This window comes from Anser anser (assembly GCF_964211835.1).
Source record: "Anser anser genome assembly, chromosome: 1".
Taxonomy (NCBI): Eukaryota; Metazoa; Chordata; class Aves; order Anseriformes; family Anatidae; genus Anser; species Anser anser.
Window position 1 is genome coordinate 102,877,268 of NC_139720.1, and position 24,326 is coordinate 102,901,593.

A 24,326-nucleotide genomic window follows, 5' to 3' on the forward strand; every position below is an offset into this window, starting at 1 on the left:
GGTATGAACACCCCAAGGATACTCAATATTCTCAAGAGCTATTGTAACCAGATTAGTCTCAAGACTGGTAATTTTGTCATATCATAAGCTGGTGTTACACAGTACAGCAAAATAATAACCTTAAACTAGCCCCCAGAGATGATCAACAGCATGACAGGAGCATAGAGAGAAACTAAGAGATTACAGAACACAGCTCTGAAACACAACACCAAAAGAAAAAAAAAATCTATATTGTGACCAGCAACTATTTAATTTATATAACACTGATGACATTTTTGTTTTAACATACTCTCATCAGATCTGTCATTATCATAACCCTTCATGCCACAAGTTAGGTGCCAGAAGGACTGTTTAGGTTTAACCCAGCAGGCAGCTAAGCACCCCACAGCCATTCACTCACTCCCCCACAGTGGGATGGGGGAGAGAATTAGAAAAAAAGGTAAAACTCAGGGATTGAAAGACAGTTTAATAGCAAAGGAAGGTATAATAATAATAATAAAGAATTTACAAAACAAGTGACGCACAATGTAATTGCTCACCACCTGCTGACTGATGTCCAGCCAGACCTTGAGGAGCAGTGGTCTTCCCCCCATGGCCAAGTCATATGGTACAGAATAGCCCTTTGGCCAGATTGGGCTAGCTATCCTGGTTCTGTTCCCTCCCAGCTTCTTGTGCACCCCCAGCCTCCTTGCTGGCAGGGCAGCATGAGAAACTGAGAAGCCCTTGACTGAGTGTAAGCACTGCTCAGCAACATGTAAAACATCAGTGCGTTATCAATGTTATTCTCATTGTAAATCCAAAATATAGCACCATACCAACTACTAGGAAGAAAACTCTGTCCTAGCTGAAAACAGGACACATACATGGGAGAAAAGGCTGACTGGTCTTACTGTTTGGGCTAATATCTGGTACTGTAGTTTACAAAGATGGTCAGATTATGCTGGTGAGGGCCTTGATAATACTCTTGTTTTCTTCCCCCTCCCTCCTCACTTTCTTACCCGTTTTTCCTCTTCTCTTTTCTCTGTTAGCTTTTTACATCATCTGCAAGACCCAGGATCCTGATGAGCTGGGCCACTTCTACAACTATCCCATGGTATTTTTCAGTACCTTTGAGCTCTTCCTCAGCAACATTGACGGACCTGATAGCTATGAAGTGGACCTACCCTTCATGTATGGCATCAGTTATTTAGCCTTTGCTGTTATTGCCACTCTCATGCTCAACTTGCTTGTTGCCATGATGGGTGGCATCCAACGGAGGATGGTCATGAGCAGGATGAACTTTGGAGAGCACAGGTGAGAAAGCTGTTCAGTTACGTAATTGTGAATTTTGAAGAGTGTGTTGGAAAAGACAGACTGCTTCTAGTCCTGGAAGGAGTAGAATTGGGGTCCCATTGACATGTGAGGCACATTTGGTTGATAAGAGTTGTGGATTTTCTTGCGCAGGGAAGAACTTAATATTTATGAGCAAAGGTGAGACTAGATGAGAAGTACATTTAGATATTTCTTGAATTCTAAGGTAATTAGAACAGGTGGATTTTATTTTTCCTACATTGGTCTTACGGTAGCTATGGAAATACTCACCTATGTCTTCTGCTTCTGCATCCCTCAATGCCTGTAAACATTTACTCATTTATTTATTTATTTATTTATCTACTAGTTTGTTGTCACTGCTGTAATGCTGGAGAGGAAACTTCCATGATGCTTCTGTCCTCATTCTGGAATCTGTGGTCAGAGCTATTGTTTAGAGAACAGATGTATACCTCAGATAAATTCTGCTAGATTAGACAACTAATCACAGTAAATTCACATGTGTACACCTATCAGGAAGGACTACCCTGTTCTAAAAAGCGAGACCGAGTGAAAGAAACAACATAATGCAGGATTGGATTATTGGGATCGTGTGGAGTTCTGAAATCTGAGGCTGAACAAGAACCAGGAAAAAGGTTGAATCAGAACTTTAAAAATCTTGTTCCCACTCCCATGCCTTGAGTAGCTTATTTTTATCTACAGGTCATGATGAAGCTAGGAACACAGCTTAAGGGGTTCCTAAGTAAATGTCTTAGCATAGTCACAGCTCCATAAACCTTCCTTTTTAGAAAGCGCCTCTTCATGCTTAATCTTGAATATCATTCAGTTCTTTTCCATTCACGCCCACTCCTGAATTATACTCCTTTAAATAATCTGTGTCCCACATAAGTGTCAAGATGATAACCAGGTGGTATGGAAATCTCACATTGTTAGACCTTATCAAACAAAGATTAAGGGTGGATATTATTACTGTCATACAAAAGGCATAGCAAAAGCATATCTGCATACTTTCTGAAGGGAAGGCATCATCTCATAGGCATAAGAAAAGGGACCACACCTAAGTCCGTGGTACTGAAAGCTGAACTTTCAGTTCAGCTTGCAAATTGTGCTGCACTCTGACTGTGTCCGGATAAGAGGTATCTCATAAACTTTTCATTGATTTTAAGATACATATTTGTAGGAAGCTACTCAACCTAATATCCTCAGCCTTATCTTAATAAACTACTACTATTTCCCAGAGAGATCTAAAAAGCATCCTAAATTTGAAAAAAATCAATCTATCAGCCTATCAATCTAACAATAAATATTCCATTCCCACTAAGTTCTGTGTGCATGCAGTTAAACAGCTGTTCACATGATTCTATGTCCCTAAACTGGCATTTATTTTGCTAATTGATAGGTTTGATTGACAGATATTTCAGTTTGCAAAAATATTTAATAAGTCAAAAAAATGGTTCTCAGCTGTTTGACTACTGTTATTTCTACTATAGCTTTCTTCGCTGGGAAAAAAACACATTTGTTTATCATCATCATCATTATTATTGTTCTTTCTTGTTATGAATCTGCAGAGATGGCAGGTTATAACAGTAACAGTTTTACAACTTAGCTTATAGTAGAGACATTAGGATATATTACAAATATTGTCCTTTTTTAATAGGTACTAGCAGATCTATTTTAAAATAGCTTATTTTATGTAGTGCCTTTTCATTCATATCTGTCAAACTATCTGATTCCTCTGAATAAAACTGCTTTTCTTATTTTTAATATTCTGTCCACTTACAGAGTTCCAAATGTATGGCCAGTAATAGATTTCTATAAAATTTTCCATAACACAGTGAGAAAGAGTTGCTTGGTTGTAACTAAAAATCTAGTTTTAGCCAGCAACATGTATAATTTCTAGTGCCACTGCAACCTAGAAAAAATCCAAGTTTTTGGAAGCAAACAGCTTTATCCTTGTTAGGTAAGCACACTTATTTGTGTATGAGACATACATAACAGTCTAAACTCAATTAACTACTTGAGACATAAATGTCAAGATGCCACTCCATTGTACTCGTATTTGGGACCTGCTCTTATACCAGTTGACCAAAAGACCACATTGTTCAAGGAACAAAGGTTATGGCAGAAACTAGAAAGAAATCTTGATATGTCGTCATGAATCTGCACGTTTCAACTGCGAATATTTCAGAAAGAGAGTTTTGTTTTCATCACCCAGAAAGGGGAGATAAGGGACAAGAGGCTGTTTGAGGGCTGCTAAGCCTTCTTCCGTGCTTCAGGAAGCAGAACACCAGGGGGAGTAATTCCTCTCTGAACAGACTACAAAACGACAGGCTGTAGAGGTGGATACGCAGTGACTTCACAGCTCCCTGCAGCAGGAAGGAAAAGCGCGGAAGTGAAATAGCTCCATAGAAAGAGCGTGATGATGCTGAATGTCACCAAAAAAAAAAAAAAAAAACTAAAATAAAGTAAATTCTGACAGGAGTGTCATTATTTCTTCCATACAGAGTTGAAAAGTGAAGGATTGAAGGATTAAACTGAAGTTCTTTAGTAGGACATGAGGTTTGTTTATCTGTGCTTCATTTTAACATCCAGAGATTCGAATTTGCATGCAATCTAAAATCCTTAGGGTGCTTGATAGTCATGTATAGTTGCTAGCATGACACAGATGTGAACAGCTCATTGCCTCCAGCATCAGCCGGTTTCAGTGAAGAGAAAGAACCAGTTTTGTTGCACCATCTCAGTTGCACCTGTATGCATAAGAGCTGTGTAGTGACTGCTGAGAAAGCATGCCAAAGGCTGGCTGGCTGGAAGCTGGATGCATTCATTTATACTAGCCCCAACTTAGATTAATTGGCTGAAATACCTGACCAAAGAAGATTCAACAGGAGGGATGGCCCCACCTTTGTTTGCTTGTTAAAGGCAAATAGGTAAATTCCCTGGTGTTGCTCCACACTTCCCACCATATCCAGAGGTTTCATTGAGCTTAACAACACGTGAATTTTCTGGGACCAAGGAAGCTACAGCAGCTTCTTTCTTTTTAGATCGTCTCATCTGCCGTACTAAGGGACAGCCTCTTTTCGCTCTCCTTCAGTAGTATTAAGCAGCCTGTGCTCCCTCAACTAGCCCAAGTATAGTGCTGTCAAAGTAAGCACTACACCCTTGAATTTCAAAAATCAAATAAAACAAAAAAGGGAGGGTGCATGCCATATCATAATGCACATACACTGAGGATACTTGGGTGCCAAACACTGTGGAAGTCACACTGTCACGGAGCCTTTCCTCAAAAACAAGAGGTGAGCAGAGCCCACTTTTGACATAAACAAGCCATGGCTTAGTGAGATAGGAACACACAGATATGTAGCTCCTGGCTGAGAATTCCTTTAGTCTACCAAAGTGGAACAGGTGGGAAATAGCTTGCCTGATACCGTCTTTGCCAGGACAATACATGAATTGACATACTGGTGCTGATCGTATCGACTGTAAGACTGTCCAGTAATGGAGAATATAAAGGCAAGTGCAAGGAACCTCATCAGGAATAATTATGAAACAGCTTGCACTGAAGTGAAGTTTCTTTCTGTTTCTAGATAAGAAAAAGGTGGTATTCAAGCAGAAATGCTATTCATCTTTGCAACATATTATTGCCTACTGTAGGTGTAACTCTCTGAGTCCTCACAAAAGCGTAATGCCCTCATGAAGGTCTAGGCATTGATACCAGTTACTCAGTCTTCTTATGCACTCCATATTATAGATGTCATATGGAGAAATGTGGGCAATAACTTGTGAGCTATCTCTTGACTGCTTCACTGGCAGAGAATATGGTTTTGTAAGACTTTTTTTGCATTGCTTCTCACTCTTCTGGTAAGTATGGGTAGCAGATGTCCAGATGGACCCTATTCCTTTCCCTCCTGATTCTCATCCCTACCTGTTGAAGGTGCTTGTATACTGCAGGACATCCCAGTTGACATCTGTTGGAATAAAAGGTAGGATTTCTGCTTTCACATTGGGCTTAGTGAAATCAGGATATTTCAAGTACTTTTGCCATGACTGCCTTTCCTCCATGCTTGCAGAGTTGAAGACCGACATGATGACAAATAACACAAGATGTATCACAAGACAACAGCCTTTGCTGGAATAAACTAAGTAGCCTGAAAATAGGGAGCGGCCTGAGAATCTGTAGAATGGAGAGACTTCTTACAAAAAACAGTCACCCTTTTGCACTTCATCTGTGACCCCAAGCCTGTCCCTGTGCAGTCCTAACTACAACAGGACATCTTGAAAATTAACCTCTTGGATCAGCTGTAGGGACGTTTCAGCCTTTCTTTAGAACAGGAGGAAGAGAAGATCTAGTATGTCTGATCACTACTTGCCTGTCTTGGAATAATGAGCTAATCCCTTTCCTCTGACTGTGGAAACAACTTTATCATAGACTTGATATGCAACAGTAGATATCCTATTGCCTGCACTCCCACCAAGCAGCTAATTTCATTGAAGCTCCCCATAAGGTACTCCTAAAACTCAGTGTTATTGGCATGAGATTCAGACAAGGCTCCCATTTTACCTCACATTGCAGAAAGAATTAATCCTGCATATATTTTCTGCATGTAAGTTTCCATTAGGCTAAAAAGAGTGTAGAATTTGAACTACATCACTAATTCCTCCACTAATTTTGACCACAAAGTGGAATACTATGTATGAAAAACATAGTCTGCCGTGTTTCTCCAAATGGCCTGCAGAACCATTAAGTTACACTAATATGAATGTGCATATCTATGATGCTGGTGTCCTCTGTGGAAGGTGCTACAGATCACAGATTCTCCTCAACATGTTCTGCTCAATATGCTTTCTGAAGAGGGCAACACTTGCTCAGTTTCAGATGCTGTTGGTGTAGCCAACAGTCAGCATACATTGAACTGTGGATTTGTGAACATTACATCCTTTAAAAAAGCAACAGTCTCTGATTCTCTAGAGGTGGACTCACTCTAGTCTGTTGATTTGTTTTAAAAAAATCTTCACATTCTCTTTGTATTGCTGTGAATGTTTTGTTCTTTGTTCTTTGGATTGTTGTTTTTTGTTTTTTTTTTCTTGACTGACTTTATCTTGAAAGAACGTACTTCTATTCTTCCTCTTCAACTAAAAAAAAATAACATACGTTGCTCTTATGTTGTAATAAACAGTCTGAACTGTGTTGGCTATTCTAGTGCAACTACTCTGGTGCACCTTTTATCATTTTTTGGGCTCTTCAGTAACTACTAAACACAGTTTCTGTCTTTAACTGCCTGGTTGCCTGGGGGAATTCTTAAAACCACACAGCAGTTAGTCCTGCAGAAATTGTGCTACTCTAACCTTGACAGCTAGAAAAATATAGTAAGTTGATGACTAGTTCACAGTGAACCAACAGACATGCACAGATCAGAACAGCTAGGGCAATTCCCTCTCTAGACACAAAGAAGGCATCTTTTTATGCAATGTCTTCATTGGGGTCTTACTTAACAATGCCATTTCCATTCCCTTTCCTATGCATTGGTGAAGTGGATAATTTTTTAGTTTACGAGTTTTACTCTCAAGCTCAGCTTTCACACTCCTGTATAGGGACAGACACAGGACAGAGTCCTAAACCCTGACACTTTGCCCCTGCCTGAAGAGATCTTTCCTTAAGCAGGTACTAGTCTATCTGAATGGAGAGAACCCATCTCTTCTGATCATTCTCATGCACTACCAGTCAGACAGCATGGGTGATCTTGAGAAAATTCTAATTCCTGTTTTAGGGACTGAACTTACTGCTGGGACTGGTACCATTCCCCGGTGACTCCTGAAAAGAACTTGTGAAAGAGTTTCACATCCCTTGATCCAATTGTATATTTGGAGTTGGCTACTGCAGGTCCACATTTTCTTCAGAAAAAAATTTCAACCAATATCTGTGCCAGCTTTTGTAGCTGGTGAGGGTGAGGAAGGGAGCAAGCATTTTTCAACAACAAAGGACTTTGGATTTCTTTCTCTCACTCTCGTCAATGTCTGTAAGGAGGTCAAAAAGCACTGGAGCTCAAATTCCAGTGCTCAAGATATCAGAATATTGCAACTTACACCTTTTTTCTCAAGAATGGTTTGGTGAGAATGAGAACCTACTCATTTCCCTCTCCATTTGCAGATCCAGCAGTATGGATTATAGGAATCCTTACTGTTTAATTCTGTTGCAGCGCCATAAATAAAGCTGCATAGCATCGAGGACTCACTGTGGATTAGTAAGTTTCCCTCGTGGATCATGGAATAGACCCAAGAACTGCACATGAAATGGCATAGAATTTTGAGCCCTTTACTCTCAACCTCTGTAAAAATTACCAGGTCTCATTGCTTACCGCATGTTGTGCACTAAGTGGAAATGATTTTCCCATAAATCTGGCATTACAAGTGATGCCCTCTCTCACATCACGATGACAAACAGTTGGAAAAACAGTATTTTTTTGTAACCTTTTACTATGTCTTTGCAGCTTTGCTGGACTCCCAGCCACAGATAAAGCCTGCTAATGGCTTTGTAAAGTTGTCTGATACCTTTAGTTAGCAGAGAAGAGCTAACAGGTGCTTGTGATCTGTCCAAACTCTTATTCCAGCTCCCCACTACGTTATTATAACGTTCCCTCCCCCAATCTACTCCTAACATGTGATGTCAGCCACATTTAAATGCCACCAGTTATTTAGCTCTGCTTTCAAATCATGGCAAGATTCTGTTTTTGTTAATGAAATGGGACATGTAATGTCCACTCTCTGGGTGCATTAAGTCTTCAAGGAGCATCTTGCCATCTCTTTTTCTTACAGTGAAAATTCCTCTGAATTCTCCTAGAACCCTTCCAGAATTTGAGACCCGTGGAGTAAGGATGGTTTAAACATCATACTTCAACTCGTTCAAGCTGATTCAAATGGACTCGCATGAGCTGAATGCTGTTTAGTATCTTTTTCTGGTGACCAACCAAGGTGATTCCAATATGCTGGATATCTCTGCAAGAGAATAGAGGGTGCAAAAAGTGTTAAAATGGGCTTCTTACTCTGAACATTCCCAGTCCCTTTCCCTGTAACTCCATATCAATATGTGTGGATTTCACCATTGTCTGAGAAACACTTAACAAGACTTCTGCTTCTGCTTGGAAAATGTGTGTGGGTAGAAGGGGTGTGGGCAGAACTCTGAAGGTTATGATACAAAAAGAAGCCTTTTCCTGGGTCCTGTCTTCTGCATAACACTTCAACCTAGCAGGGGCATGGCTAATTTTACAAATCCCCTGGAAGTGCTTATTACCTATGTCAGCTCTCAAGAACATTCTGACGTTACAGTCTCTCTATAACACTGACAATATGTTTTGTAGTCTACATGGGACAAGTACTAGAGCTAATAGAAACAGATTGCACATATACAGTGGTATGGAGGGCATCCAGAGGCCCTAAGAAAATGCAAGAAAGAGTAGCTACTTTTCTCTGGATTCTCTGTCCTTTTATTATGCATATGTATTTTCATATAGCCCTTATTCCATATCTCTCACTTTCCACATAGTATCTCCTGCTTTCTGCCTCTATACTTACTCCAGAGTCATGCGTGATATGACATCGAATGTAATCAGACCAGCCTGGTCAAAATTTTCCTTGTAACGACCCATCTTGATGGCATCCAACCACTCATGGGCATTGCTGAGTGAAAGGAAATCTGGAGGGGAGTTGCTCAGGAGAGGCTGAGATGGTCTGCAAAAGAGGCAGGTTCTAAAAACCCCAGTTACCGACATCACTTGACAACACTTGTAAGGTCAGAGTTATGAGAGGGACACCATACAATGGAGCAAAACAATTATATTTGTTCTTCATGACCTGATTCCTAAAGTCCAACCTCGATGGGATGTTTCTAGATTATCTGTCTTCCCTATTCTGTCTAAAAACAATCCATCCAACTTAAGCAATTGATCTTTCCTTCCCATTTTATACTCTCTCTGGCATGAACACTTCTTGCACCAGATCTTTCCACACTTCCTGGGTCTAGACCTATCATCTAGGTTAAGAGTTGCAGTGAGGAGATTTCCAAGGCACAAAGATGAGACCCTGTACATTTAGCTCTGTGACTAGCTACCTATCTTCAGAATGTGCTCTTTGGCTCTGAAGGTAACCTAGGAGACAGTGTGTCATTTGGGCTCCAACACAAACCAGGTAGAACAGAGCAGTAGAAAGCCAAATAAATCACTAGCATTTTCTACTTTTCTTGGCATCTGAATCTGCCCCAAAGCAACTCATAACTCTTTTTCTGTGCAGTTTCTAGTAAACTGGGCATTACCACACACTTCCCCTCGCCCTCAGATGTAGAGTGTATTGCAGTGGGCCAAGATTTACAGCCATGGCAGAAGTTCTCCAGGCCACCAGGATTAATTCCATCATCAGTCCAACAGCTCTATAATCTTGGCTCCATTTACACCTCCGCCCCAAGACTTCTCCTTTGCCTTCTCCTGCCTCCATCAGGCTGCAAAATGCAGATGGGAAAATGTGGGATGCAAGCTGCAGTTTTCATTAGTTTTAGCTACAGAATTTCTTTTCTCCACAATCTAAGGTCTTCTCTTCCTTCATCACCTCTTGTGATCACAGAGTTTTGTGCAATCATTCATCCCCTCCATCCCCAAAGTTCCCTCACCATATCAAGATCTTTCTCTTCCTTCACATTCAGCACTTACAACTCCTAATTCATCCTCATCACCCACTAAGTGAATCAGGATATACAGTTCTTCCAACCATCTCCCCCAAATTTTCCTTTCTTAATCGATCTCAGTCTCAGAAGAAAGGGTTGGAAAAATGTCTGATTCACTGCCTTCCTTTCCTTGTGATGCCTACCCAGAGACCAGCTGTATTATTTTGCACTAAATCGTCATCTCACCTACTGCTCCCAGTGCCAGTAGCTTTGAGAGCAGATGGCTTGCGGATCATTTTATCTAGGGCACTAACTATTTGCTCAAATTTGGGTCTCTGGACCCGCTCCTTCTGCCAGCAGTCAAGCATCAGCAGGTGCAAAACAGTTGGGCAGTCCGGAGGTGGTGGCAGGCGATAGTCCTGGTCAATAGCATTAATTACCTGCAGGAAAAGAAGAACTAGGTTTTATCACAGTTGGGAAAATAAAAGACAAACAAGCTTCAGTCACTTGGCAGTGTATGACTTTCTTTTACTCGAATTGAAACAGAGCAGAAAGGTAGATGCGCATTCCCACCATTTCCCAAACTTACATCCTGATTGGACATGTCCCAGTAAGGTCTCTCACCATAGGACATCACTTCCCACATGACAATGCCATAGCTCCAGACATCACTGGAGGAGGTGAACTTGCGATACTGGACAGCTTCAGGGGCAGTCCAACGGATGGGGATTTTGCAGCCCTAGAAAGTAGTCAGGGAGTAACCAGAATATTGGTGAGATAAGAACTACTGGGGGAAATGACATCACTGACCTGGTCAGAGGCCAGTAGCACGACACAACTCTGAAACGATGTGTCAGTTCAGTAATGTTGCCTTGTAGAAATTGATAGTTTAAATTTAAACTATGCCAAAGGTTTCTACCTTTTTCTACCTATACATGAAAATGAAAAACAAACAAACAAGCAAACAAAAAACACAAAAAAACCACAACCAACCAACTAACCAAAACAAACAACAGAATCATGCCCCCTGACAACTACAAATCCTTAGTGTAGTGGAATTTGACTCTTATAGCTCTTCTTGGCAGCATTAGAGAAGTGGCAGATAGTCAAATCCTCCTGAAAGTCTCAACAATTTGGAAATCTAAAACCATGTAAAATAAAACAGAACAGAACAGAACAGAATAGAATAGAATTGAACAGTTCAGCTGGAAGGAACCTACAAAGATCAAGTCCAATTATCAGACTATTTCAGGGCTAATCCAAAGTTAAAGCGTATCATTAAGAGCATTATCCAAATGCCTCTTGAACACTGACAGTCACGGTGCATCAAACACCTTCTTAGGAATTCTGTTCCAGTGTCTAACTACTCTCTTGGTAAAGAAGTTTTTCCTAATGTCTAGTCCGAACCTCTCCTGACAGAGCTTTGAGCCATTGCCACACGTTTTGTCACTAGATACCAGGAAGAAACGATGAGCACCACCCTACCACCCCTCCTCAGGAAGTTGTAAAAAGCAATGAGATCACCTCTTAGACTTCTTTTCTCCAAACTAGACAAACCAAATGTCCTCAGCCACCCTTCATAGGACATGCCTTCCAGAGCTTTGATCTGTTTTGTTGCCATCCTCTGGATGCATTCAAGTATCTTAACATTCTTTTAAAATTGTGGAACCGAGAACTGCATACAATATTCCAACTGAGGCCAGACCAATGCTATATGTGGTGAGATAATCATACCACAGAATCATAGAATGGCTTGGGTTGGAAGGGACCTCAAGGACCATCTAGTTCCAACCGCCCTGCCATAGGCAGGGGTGCCACCCACTAGATCTGGTTGGCCAAGGCCTCATTCAGCCTGGCCTTGAACACCTCCAGGGATGGGCAGCCACAACTTCTCTTGGCAACTTGTTCCAGTGCCTCATCACCCTCTGAGCGAAGAATTTCCTCCCAACCTCTAATCTAAATCTCCCTTCTTTTAGTTTAAAGCTTTTACCCCCTGTCCTGTCAATATCCGATCGAGCAGAGTTGCTCTCCATCTTTTTTATAAGTCCCCTTCAAGTACTGAAAGGTTGCAATGAGGTCACCCCAAAGTCTTCTCTTTTCTGTAGGCTGAACAGCCCCAGCTCTCTCAGCCTTTCTTCGTAGGAGAGGTACTCTAGCCCCTTGACCCTTGTGGCCCTCACATAATAATCACAGGATATCACATCTTTTGACTGGCTGGCTATGCTGTATGTAATGCAACCCAGAATAGTTTGCCCTCTTGGCTGCCAGGGTATACTGCTGGCTCATATTGAGCCAACTGTCAACCAGCACCCCCACATCCCTTTCTTGAGAGATTCTCTCCAGCCACTCCTCTCCCAGGCTGTGCTTATGTCTGGCATTACTCAGTCCCAAGTGCAGTATCTGGCATTTATTCTTGTCAATTTGACAAGAATCTCCCTTCTTATAGCATTCTTATAGCATCTTCTCATAGTATTGTGATGGTCCAATGCTCCATTCCATCTAGATCCCTCTGCAAAGCTTCTTGTCCCTCAAGAGAGTCCACAGCACGTACAAGTTTAATATTGTCAGCAGTTTTAATAAGGATGCATTCAGCTCCTGCATTGAGATCATTGATAAAAATACTGAACATAACTGGCCCCAAGATTGAGCCTTGGGGAACAGTTCTAGTGACTGGCTGCCAGCCAGATATAATTCCATTCACTGCAGACATTTGAGCCCTACTGTTAAGCCAGCTCTTCACCCAACATACTATGTACTAGTTCATCTCTCAATTGAACAACTTGTCCAGAAGGGTACTGTGAAGGGCAGTATCAAAAGCCTTACTAAAATCCAGAAAAACTACAACTGCTGCCTTCCCTTCATCTGCTAAGCAGCTGATCTTATCACAGAAGGAGATCAGATTAGTAAGAAAGGACTTTCCTTTCATGAACCCGCGTTGGCTGGGCTTGATGATTGCCTTATTCTTTAAGTGTCTCATTGGAGCGCAGGATAATTTTCTCCATAATTTTCCCAGGTACTGAAATTAAACTAACAGTTCTGTAATTTTCAGGGTTTTCTTTCATGCCTTTCTTGTAAAATGGGATAACGTTGGCTAGTTTCCAGGCAGCAAGGACCCTCTCAGATTCCCAGCATTTTTGGTAGATAATTGAGAGGGGTCCTGCTATAACATCTGCTAAGCCCCTCAGTACTCCAGGATGAATCCCAGCAGGCCCAGTAGACTTAGAAACATTCAACTGATACAACTGGTTCCTTATAATTTTGGTGTTAACAAATGGAAAGTTGCTGCTTCCCCAGTCATGGTTGTCCTGTTTTCAGCTGGGATAGAGTTAATTTTCTTCCTAGTAGTTGGTATGTTTTGGATTTACAATGAGAATAATGTTGATCACACACTGATGTTTAGTTGTTGCTGAGCAGTGCTTACACTCAGTCAAGGGCTTCTCAGTTTCTCATACTGCCCTGCCAGCAAGGAGGCTGGGGGTGCACAAGAAGCTGGGAGGGGACAGAATCAGGACAGCTAGCCCAATCTGGCCAAAGGGCTATTCTGTACCATATGACATCATGCTGAAAAATAAAAAGGGAGGGACTTGGCCATGGGGGGAAGACCACTGCTCCATGAGGTCTGGCTAGACATCAGTCAGTAGGTGGTGAGCTATCGCTTTGTGCATCACTTGTTTTGTGATCCTTGCTTGTTAAGTTACTAGCTTCATCCAGTAATAGTCCAATATTTTCATTAGACATCCTCTTGCTATTAACATACATGAAAAAGGACTTTTTTATTATCTGAAATATCACTGTCCAGTTTCAACTCTGGTTGAGCTTTTCCCTTTCATGTTTTCTTCCTGCAAATGCAAACTGCTGCTCTGTAATCTTCCTGTGTGGCCTGACCTTGCTTTGAGAGATCATACACTTTCTTTTTCTGCTTGAGTTCCAAAAGAAGTTCCTTGTTCAGTCAAGCAGGTCTTCTGCTCTGCTTACTTGACTTACAACTCATTGGGATTGCCCGCTCCTGTGCTTTTAAAAGGTGGTTCTTAAGAAGTACCCAGCTCTTGTGGACCTCTAAGCCCTCAAAAGCAGATTCCTAGGAGACCCTGCTAACTAACTCCCTGAGCAGTTTGAAATTTTCTCACTTAAAACCAAGGGTAACAACTTTACTGACCATTTTCCTCACTTCATCAAATATTTGGACAAGGTTCATAAGGACAATACCTACTGATCCAGAGATTTCTTTAATTGCCTATAAAATTACTCATCAGTTATATCATCCTGACTGGGTGAACTACAACAGAAACCTGTCATAACATCTGCTTTATTGTCCATGCCCCTTACCCTAACCCAGAGGCTTTCGACCACATCATTCCTAACTAAAAGGACTGTACTATCAGACCTCTCCCTTACGTACACTGCAACTCCTCTACCTCATCTGCCCTGCCTATCTCTCCTAAACAGATTATAGCCCTCTGTCTCAGTACTCCAGTAAGGGGACTCCTTCCACCAAGTGTCACTATTACCAATGACATTGGAGATCTGGGAACAGACTGAAGTTTCAAGTTCCTCCTGTTTGTTTCTCATTTCTCTTTCAAAGAGTTCTCTTTGTTCTACATGCATTGATGTACAGGCATTTCAGATGGGCTCCCAAACCCGCAGTGCTCTCTGGACAGGCATAAATTCTCCCATTAACTGTGCCATCCCATGACTTGCCTACAGCATTCCTGGCAGTATAGCTTTCCCCCATCAATCCAATTTGAAGCCCCCTCAATAAGTACAGCTAGCTTACAGGCAAATAAACATTTTCGCATCTAGATAGATGGATCCTGTCAGGCCCCAGCAGACATTGTGTCTTGGAGAATCTGCCGTGGTTACAAAAAAATTAGAATTCTAGCAAAGGCACCAGTGTTGGAGCCAGATGTTGATATCCTGAGCTTGCTTGTTCCTTCCAATGTCTTTCACTTTACTAGGAGGATAGAGAAAAACATTACCTGAGCACCTGCATCCTTTAGTATTCTTCCCCTATCGATTGACCTGAAACTTCTTGAGGCACCATCGATACGATGATACCTACATGAAAGAGCAGGAGTGGGTAATACTCTGAAGGCTGTACTAAGTTCTTCAGTACTCTAGGGACCTCCCTGATCGCTGGGAAGGCAGAAAAATTCTCCGAAAACATTATCCTGTCTGCAGATGGGTGCATCATTTCCCCTCAAGAGGGAGTCCACTACGACCATAACTCATAATGTAAACAATCAAAACCTGCAACTCCAACAACAGACAAACTGAGTAGGTTTTCATTAAGTCTTTCTTCTTTCTATCCCAACCTTACTGACTTGCAGTTATTACCTGATAGATGAAATATGACTGAAGTGTTAGTTCTTCAAAACATGCACATCTAAAACGTGTCTCTCCTTTCAGTGACTGAATTCTTCTTCATCCCCTGTATATTAAATGGTAGTTTCAACCCACCTGTTACTCTCCCTCATCTGCCTCCCACTTTTGTAGTATGTATAACAGGCACCTTAATTTCATAGGCAATAAGTTCATTTGATGGTTTATAGTAAGCCCATACATATTTACACTGGTTGTCTTTTCTACAGGACAAAAACCAAAGCCCTCTTTCCTCAAAAGGTGGTAGCACAGACTTCAATCTCTCCTTCAGTCCTTTTAACTTCCTGTAAGAAGCCAATAAAAGGGAAAAGATAACCAGTTTATGTAGTTTGTCCTATTCACCATCATTCCATAAAGAACTGCACTGATACTCCATGCTTGCATCCCAGAAGGCCACCTGCATCCTGGGCTGCATCAAAAGAGGTGTGACCAGCAAGTTTAGGGAGGTGATTGTCTCCCTCTACTCTGCCCTCGTGAAGCCCCACCTGGAGTACTGTGTCCAGGCCTGGGGCCCCCAGCACAAGAAAGATATGGACCTGTTAGAGCGAGTCCAGAGGAGGGCTACAAAGATGATCAGAGGACTGGAGCACCTCTCCAGTGAAGAAAGGCTGAGAGAGCTGGGGATGTTCAGCCTGGAGAAGAGAAGACTCCAGGGAGACCTCACTGCAACCTTTCAATACTTAAAGGGGTCTTATAAAAAGATGGAGAGTGAGTTTTTGCTCAATTAGATAATGATAGGACAAGTGGAAATGATCCTAAAATAAGAGGACAGATTTAGACTAGACCATAGGAAGAAATTCTTCACTGTAAGGGTAGTGAGGCACTGGAACAGGTTGCCAAGAGAAGTTATGGATGCCCCATCCCTGGAGGTGTTCAAGGCCAGGCTTGAATGGATGGGGCCTTGGCCAACCACATCTACTGGGTAGCATCCCTGTCTATGGCAGAGGGGTTGGATTTAGATTGTCTTTGAGGTCCCTTCCAACGCAAGCCATTCTATGATTCTATGATTCTATTTCACATGGCAGAGTGGATCAGATACTCAGTTACAGTTCTCTGATGGTTTGCAATAGACAGCCCATAAAGTAGAAGGCTGCATCCCACTGGTCTCTCTGGTCTCAAGATGGACTAACTAGGGTGCACCAAATCAAGGAGGAACACAGAACAAATTTATAGATGACAGCAATGCAGTAACTCACTCCACAGTAGAAACTCACCAGAGCTCCAGTATAGGTAGGATTTGAAGCATCATCCTCCAAAAAGCGGGACAAACCAAAGTCTGAAACCTTGCACACGAGGTTACTGTTGACTAAGATGTTACGTGCTGCCAGGTCACGATGCACATAGTTCATGTCTGAAAGGTAGCGCATGCCAGCTGCAATCCCTCGTAGCATTCCCACCAGCTGTAACACGCTGAACTGTCCCTCCTTTTGCTGAAAGCGAAGAGGTAAACACAGGCTTTTATGACCACAGGAAATGAAACCAACAGGGAAGACTAACAAAAAGCACATTAATAAGGTGGATTTATGAAGTTAGAGAACATACATCTTCAGACAGACTCTAAAGGTTCAAGAACAGCAAACAAGGAATGAAAATGGCCTTAAGGCAATGAATCTCAAAGTCAGGCATTGGTGATCTACTTCTGAAGACAGATATCATATTGTAGACATATCCTCCTTTAGCATCTTATGTCTAGTCTCTCATTAACTACTAAGATGGCTAAATGAAGGGGAGCAGACAAATCTGTTCTTACTTTTTTGAGATCTTTACAATGAGTTCTATTTTTTATACAATGAGTTCATGTGCTCTTCAAAATGCACCTGCCAAAGTAGTTGGGTTGAATTAACATCTGAATCAATAAAGAAAGAAGTGAAGCATCTATACTACAGAAATGTCTGTATTTTTGTTTCATTATTAGAAAAAACACTGGAGACTCTGAGTCCAAAAATAATGACAAGTTTAATTACTTGAAGTCACTTGAAAACATTCAGTGGAATTAAGCCTGAATAGTAGACAAATTCTGGAGTATGCACATAGGAACTAGAAGTCCATGTACAAAGATAAACAATTTAATATCAATGAGTTTGAAAGGTCAAAAATAATGCAGAGATCTTATATGGTGGGTGAGCTTTTGGAATATTTTCATCATGTCGGTCCAAAACCACTTAGCCTGGTAATTTGCTTTTATTTCTATTGCACCTGCAGAGGGCAACTGAGAACTTGTAGTGATGGGGGAAGAGGAAGGGCAGGCAATCCTATCAGAATCAAGGATGGCACACTGCAAGGTGAAGAGGTAACAGTTGTGGGGGAATCTGGTTGTTGTACCCTGAGGAAGGAATCCAGTGATCCATTATCCATGAACTCTGTAACAATCATGACTGGTCGGCTCTTGGTGACCACACCCTCCAGACGGATGACGTTGGGATGCTCAAATTGCCCCATGATGCTGGCCTCACTCAGGAACTCTCGCCGCTGTTCATCTGTATAACCTGACTTCAATGTTTTAATAGCTACTGTGCATTCACGTTTCCCTGGGTGTTTTAGGCGCCCAAAGCACACCTCTCCAAACTCTCCTGTCAGGGAGGGAAGAAACACACCTCAAGTACGGAAACACAGCAAAATGTTTAGTCAATTGCACTAAAACATTCTAGTATGGAAGACTCCAAGCACTGCTTGGAAATATAGTTACCAGGACCATTTCGGTCAAGGTAAAGTTCTCAATAAAGGCTCTGAATTCAGTCTGGTCAGGTTCAGGTTCAAGGTTCAAAATGAGGAATTCAAATGGGTCTTCGAAGGGTGTTTTTAAATTTGGTTTGGAGACAGCATCTGCGTTTAAGTAGGTTAAGATGAATTTTGCCAAAATGAACATTAGCTATCCTGAGAGACTTGACATGTCATGGTTGGGTCCACTTCAGGACAGTAATGTGTCAGGTGTCAAGGTAGGCAAGAAGGTGCTTCAAAATCTGAAGATGTTCACACTACCTGATCCAATGACCTCCTCAATCTTGATGAAGGACACATCAATCTCCTTGGCAAACTCTCGAATAGCTTCATTGGGATCCTCGTAGGTTGAAGGATCAATGTAGTATTTTACTCCAAGTCCTGCAGTAGAGGAGACAGCCCAAAACATCACCAGAATCAACCCCTGAGAGAAATGGGTGCCAGCGACTCCTGAAGAGATAGGTCTTTGGCATCTGTTGCTCAAGAACACTTACCTCGTGTACTGATATACTGCTGCAAGCGGTCTGTATATGGAGTCTCCCGCCTTTTACTGCAGGACATAAAAGAAAGGAATGTCAAAATGCATGCAAGTCTCCCCAAGGATGTCAGGGTAGGTTTCTCAGTGCAAGACTCAGAGAATCTTTGAATTCAGCGATATAAGTGTTAAAATCCTGCCCATATCTTGGTAACCAGTGCTAGCTTGTTTTCTATCTGGTAGTTTTTACACTAATGTGTGCAACACCACTTTAGACATGACAAATGATATGGAATTCAGCACTATCCTGAAAAAGAAAATTGCAGTTTAATGTTAATGTCTTGGAAGTCTTCTTGGTATTCAGGATAAATTTGTATTTTAATTTCATTTAATTACTACAAATTATTCTTTTCAATACTAATAGAAACTATTTCCTATGATGTCTTTTAAGTTCTTCAAAAACATTCTAAGAACCATGTATTCAAATGACAACTGCATAAAGTATATAAATTCCACCCCACAAGATTACTTCTTTATTTCTCTTCTTTCTCTCCTAACAGCATTTACTTTGACTATTCTTTTCATTATGGTACCCAAAACCAACCACACAAAACCAGATGGACAAAAATCTGTTCTGTGATCTATACACAAGCAGCTCAGAATAGGTACCGTCTTTATTGCTGTAATATTTATTGCAAATAAGCATCTAAATTACAGTAATCATAGGTGATTCTCAGCATTGGCACTTCTCAAATTTTGCTATCCCTTTAAATATGTGCTATTCAAGTCATTTTTTCCCACACAATCTAGATGTTTTCCAACTTCCATCTTATTCTTCGTTTGCTCTTAATATCGTCTATTTTTTCAGTCACTTCCTTTGTTCGCAACAATATTTATAAGCAGCTTTTTTTCTCCCTGAAGATGTACAATTCACGCTAGTTTACAATCTTTTCTAAATCATGTTAATTATACCGTTGATATAATTATGCCATTGATATATATAATTCATTGTAAATCAAACCCTGGTTTCCTATAGTATTCCTGCTGTATACAAGAATTCTTGCCCATTCATATACTTTATCATTTCAGCACAAGACCTTCAATCTGATTCAATTAGCATCTGAAGTCAGAACTTCATGAAACGTAATGTTACCTGTCTTTACTAAGAGATCTAATTCTATCATTCTGTCAGGAAGTTGTGTATTATTCATACTTATGGAACTTATTTCTTAAAATTCTGCTAAAATTCCAAAATCACAGATATTTCTACCTTCAAAGTTTGTTCTTTCTGTTGTTGAAAGAAATTGGCTTTACTGGGGACCCATACCTACAAGCTGTAACTGTGCTATTCCTCTTGATAGTAAGGTCTACATTCAGTTTTTTATAGGTCACCTGACATGTTAATGGTTTGGTATCATAAAAACAAAATAAAACAATTAGCTAAAATAGGTGTTTCACATTGTGTATTAGCTGGACAATATGCACCAAAACCAATTTATTGTATTTGTTTCCACATATATTTTCTGTCTTTTAAAGAGCACATTTCATGTGGACTTCATTTCCTACATCATCAAACTTCCTTTTCTTATCAAAGACAAATTTTAAATAGAAATTTGATATATCTACTTTTTCTGAATCAGTATTACATGATCCTTTGTGTATAAATTAAACTATTTTTATGACATTTCTTATTTATGTATATACATTTACAGAAACCTATTAATGTTGTTCCCCAACACAGATTTGGTAATACTAATTTACTCTGGGTTTGCATCATTTTTTTAGAAAAACGTATGCTTTATTGAGTTGTGCACATAATATCACATTCCCAGCTGTAAGAAATTGTATTTTAACAGCTCAAAGCTACAAAAGGAGGCAACAGTGCAAATATAACAATGTTTGGTAATTTTCTTCTTTCCAGAAAGAAAAATATTAAAAGTATAAATACACACAAATGGAGAAAACAAATTTATAAAAAAAAAAAAAAAAGAAAAAAAGAAGAGAACAAAAAAAGAAATGACTAAAACTAAATGTCACTTTCTAAAGCAAAGTGATTGCAAAAGTTAGCAAAGCTAACTTTCTTTAGTTCAACAGACAAATCTAAAATGTTCCACTTGTGCAGAGGCCTTGTTCCACTTGTGCAAAGTAGACCAAAGACACAGAAATCCATTACGGACAGTCCAGGGGATTAAGTTCAAACTTCAATAAATTCAAGAAGCAGGTGATGACTGTTTCTTTTCTTCCCCCTCCACCCCCTCAGCCATCGTTTACTTTTGTGTGTCTAGATAGCTCTGCTAGCCACCTTTACTTCTCTGTTTTTAAAATTTCTGCCCCACTCTCTCATTGTGACAGACTGTCTCTACATTGACTTATCTTTTTTTTTTTTCTTTCCAAAATGGAAAGTGGTGTTTGATTTCTTTAACCCATATTTTATGAGCCTGTGTTCCATGGAACCATGTAAAATGTACAGCTTTTATTCTTCAGCAAATGAGTTACAGACTCTCAGTCCTTGGTTAAAGAGTAGTTTGCAGTTCCTCAGCACCTTCTTAATTAATGAATCTAAATATTTACTCTACCAATCCTTCATCACATCGTTTCATTCTTCACTTGCTTGATTACAATGTAATTTGCAGTCACTTCTTGACAGTGATGAATTTAAATACCTTTTGATCACCAGCTTTATAAAGCTTCCATTGTGTTCTTAGTGCTACCTAGACAAATCTCAGCTAAGTAAGTACATGAGTGGTTTACCAAAGGAGAGGCTTCTGACAGGGGAGCAATGGGGCAGGAATTTTCCTTAATTAGAAAATGTCATCTCAAAGACATCTGAATAAATGTAGATTGGGCCGTTTCCCTTGGGAATGGATTATGAAGCCAGGGTAAGAAAGTTCCACTGTCTAGGGTGCAGGCACTGGCACATGAGAAAATCAAGGAATTCACCTCTTGAAGATGATGGCAAGGATGGCAATGGCAGCAATTACCAAGAAGGCTAGACCACCAAGCGCTGAGCCCACAATAAGTGGCAGTCGGTCCTGCACCATCTCCGAGCGCTCCCCTAGGAAGGAAGACACACACATACACACACAAATGCAGAAGACAGGAACAATTAGAGTTTCCCATCTGCTCACCTAGGACTCACCCATAATTCCAACCCTATCAGCCCTTTGCCTTCCAGGCTAGTCCTGGTAATTTAGCAAATGCTTGTCTTGATTATTGCTCTGCCCCTGCAATTGTGCTTCTCCAGTGCTTTCCTTCCTATTTCTGAAAAGCTAGTACTCCATCTCAAAACACTTTTCCTTGTCCACTGACATGTGACTAGCCATTTAAGTATAATCCAGTTCTAAACCTGGGCTTTGATCCCATTGCCCCTATTATTTTAGCTTGTAGATAACACACAAGTACATTTGATACAGACCAAAGGGCATCACAAGGCAGTATGTTGGTCTCTGTGTGAATAGATGGTGATACTCTTAGACAGATGGTAAGGTTCTGTGTATATGTCCTGTGTACTACTTGTCTTAAGACTTTCAGAGCATTCATCTGTAAGTTGTCCTGTGACAGTTGGAGACCAAACTAGAGCAGTATATAGTGCTACGCACTGTAATACCCTCCTAAAGAGAGTTCTACTGACACACTCTGCTCCTGCTGATCAGAGGCACGGAGGTATATGAGAACAAGGAGTACGACAGAGGAATATGGAAGCAGTGGCTAAGGGAGTGTAAACAACATGCTCTGACACCATGAACTTTCTTTGATAGAACAAATTCGTATATGCAAATTCCTATATACAGGCACACAAGTTGAGTAGTAATGTCTGGTAGCAGTCCTCCCAGAGGATATGTGACTATACACTAGTGAAAGACGGGCATGTGCAGATCTGAGTACACTTACCTCCCATTAGAGTTTGAAAATACATCTTTCCACTGTATGGACCATAGCCCACTGCTGTTCTAGCTCGTACTTGGAAGGCATAGATCTTGCCTGGGCTCAGATTTAATATGGTGGCCATGTTAGTTTCGCTAGTCAAGGTGAATGAATTATCCTCATCTTCTGCCTGTGAATGTCAGTGACCAAAAAGGAATGTGAGACTTTTGCCCATACAGCTGGCTCTTCTCATCAGGGAATGCTAGTTTGCATGTGCATCCAATATTCTTTGAATCCGTTACAGAGTATCCCAACCCCACTTGATATTCTAGACCTGACTTCCTCACACACTACTCTCTACTTCTTACTGCTACTTTTCATTCCCTTATACCTAGGTTCATATATTTATATAGTCATATATTCACATATATTTATATGACAGATCAGATATAGGGAATGGGAGCTTGTCTTAATGGTCCTATGGACCTCTTTCCCTTAAATCAATTAGGAGTCATGAAAGATGTGAATGGAGAACAACTATATATTTGTCACCCTGTAATTTCAGCACATAAACATGTAACTCAGGTCTGCCACTTAGTAAATGGGAGTGCATTCCTCCACCCAAAATTTCTTGGAGATGTTCATCCAGGCATAAATTGGGACACAGAATTTCCCTCCACAAATAAAACACAGGATGTTGCAGTGAGTCTAATTTCAATATAGACATTTGGAAACTTGATGTCCTTCCACTGTTACCTGTATCAGGTGGTACTAAACTTACTCTGTTGTTTCAGCTACGGCTTTTTATCTTAGCTACAGGTGTCTTCTCCCTTTTTAACATCATCCCCAGATGGTCCCAAGCTGGGAAATGCAGATGGACAGATGTTAAATTAAGAATATATTGTGAACTTCTGTGCTTGATATAGTTTGTTCTTCCCTCATAACTGAAGCATTTTATCCACCTTATCCAGTCTGATCCAAGGGTTCATCTCCCAGAAAGGCTTCCCCTTTGTCTTTTGCATAACAGCTATATAACAATCTGCACTGCATCACTCTCTTCTCACCTTGTCAAAATAGCGTAGCTGATAATCCAGGATAACCCCATTGGGCTGGTCTGGCTGAGGCCAAGACAGTGTGATGCTACTGGTAGTACGACTCACCTGATGCATCATAGGGACTGCAGAGGGGACTGGAATGAAAGAGAGAGAGTAGAGATTGCAAAGGGAAAAGGTTAACAAGGACCAGTAGTTGAATATTTATTATAATGAATTAAAAACTTAGGTCAAACCCTCCTTCAATTTCCCTTAATTTGCATTATGAAATATTTTGTAACCTAACCAGAAGAAACCTAGCTACAATTTTACTCTACTGAGAGACAGATACTAAAGTTCAGTTGCAGATTATAAAGAATGAAAGCATCTAAACTTCACAGCCTGATCTAAAGGCTAGTTCACACTAATTCCTGAATCTCATGCCAATCTCCTGCAGGACGGTTACCTAGATGGCAAAACTACTGTTGTATTTGAGACTCTCGGTATCCCTGCAACTCATTAAGCCACAGAAGTCCAGTCTGAATGGGCTTCAAATCAACACTATGGCCTGAAACCAACAGCTCCAGGGCCAGAGTCACTGTTAAGTGTGTATGTGTGGATCTTCACACACAGTTTTGCTGTCTGGTCTTAAAAAGTATGGTAATTTTCTGTTTTAGTGAACAGGCCAGCTTGGTATACTACACAGATAGAGATGTCAAACTTCTTGATTCCACTAGGATATTTAGTGCTTAAAGTCTGTGTCAGGTACTAATTATTGTAGGGAAAATTCAACTTCCCTTTTATGCTGGTTTTACTCAGCATGGCAACTGAGCTCCACCACTACGGTTCTCTCACTTCCCCTCCTCAAAGGGAAAGGTGAAGAAAATATGATGGAAGGGGCTCA

The 24,326-nt window shown here is 40.7% G+C and overlaps 1 protein-coding gene across 9 annotated transcripts in view; it reads right to left on the reverse strand.

The window, feature by feature from the left end:
• Positions 1 to 231: 231 nt before the first annotated feature.
• EPHB6 (EPH receptor B6) overlaps positions 232 to 24,326 on the reverse strand; it is a 91,860-nt gene continuing 67,765 nt past the window's right edge. For 6 of the 9 annotated variants that reach the window (XM_083827668.1, XM_083827670.1, XM_083827675.1 and 3 more), the window contains 12 exons: positions 23,456 to 23,580; positions 22,419 to 22,581; positions 21,468 to 21,582; positions 18,547 to 18,602; positions 18,314 to 18,433; positions 17,657 to 17,904; positions 16,549 to 16,764; positions 10,545 to 10,694; positions 10,202 to 10,395; positions 8,875 to 9,030; positions 8,196 to 8,298; positions 232 to 3,674 (listed from right to left, as the gene is read on the reverse strand). In XM_083827668.1, coding sequence (XP_083683794.1) covers positions 3,516 to 3,674; positions 8,196 to 8,298; positions 8,875 to 9,030; positions 10,202 to 10,395; positions 10,545 to 10,694; positions 16,549 to 16,764; positions 17,657 to 17,904; positions 18,314 to 18,433; positions 18,547 to 18,602; positions 21,468 to 21,582; positions 22,419 to 22,581; positions 23,456 to 23,580 — 1,805 coding nt within the window. In that variant the 3' untranslated portion in view covers positions 232 to 3,515. Of the gene's footprint in view, positions 8,299 to 8,874; positions 9,031 to 10,201; positions 10,396 to 10,544; positions 10,695 to 16,548; positions 16,765 to 17,656; positions 17,905 to 18,313; positions 18,434 to 18,546; positions 18,603 to 21,467; positions 21,583 to 22,418; positions 22,582 to 23,455; positions 23,581 to 24,326 lie in introns of all 9 variants that reach the window. The other 3 variants (XM_083827673.1, XM_083827676.1, XM_083827672.1) reach the window with 2 other exon arrangements.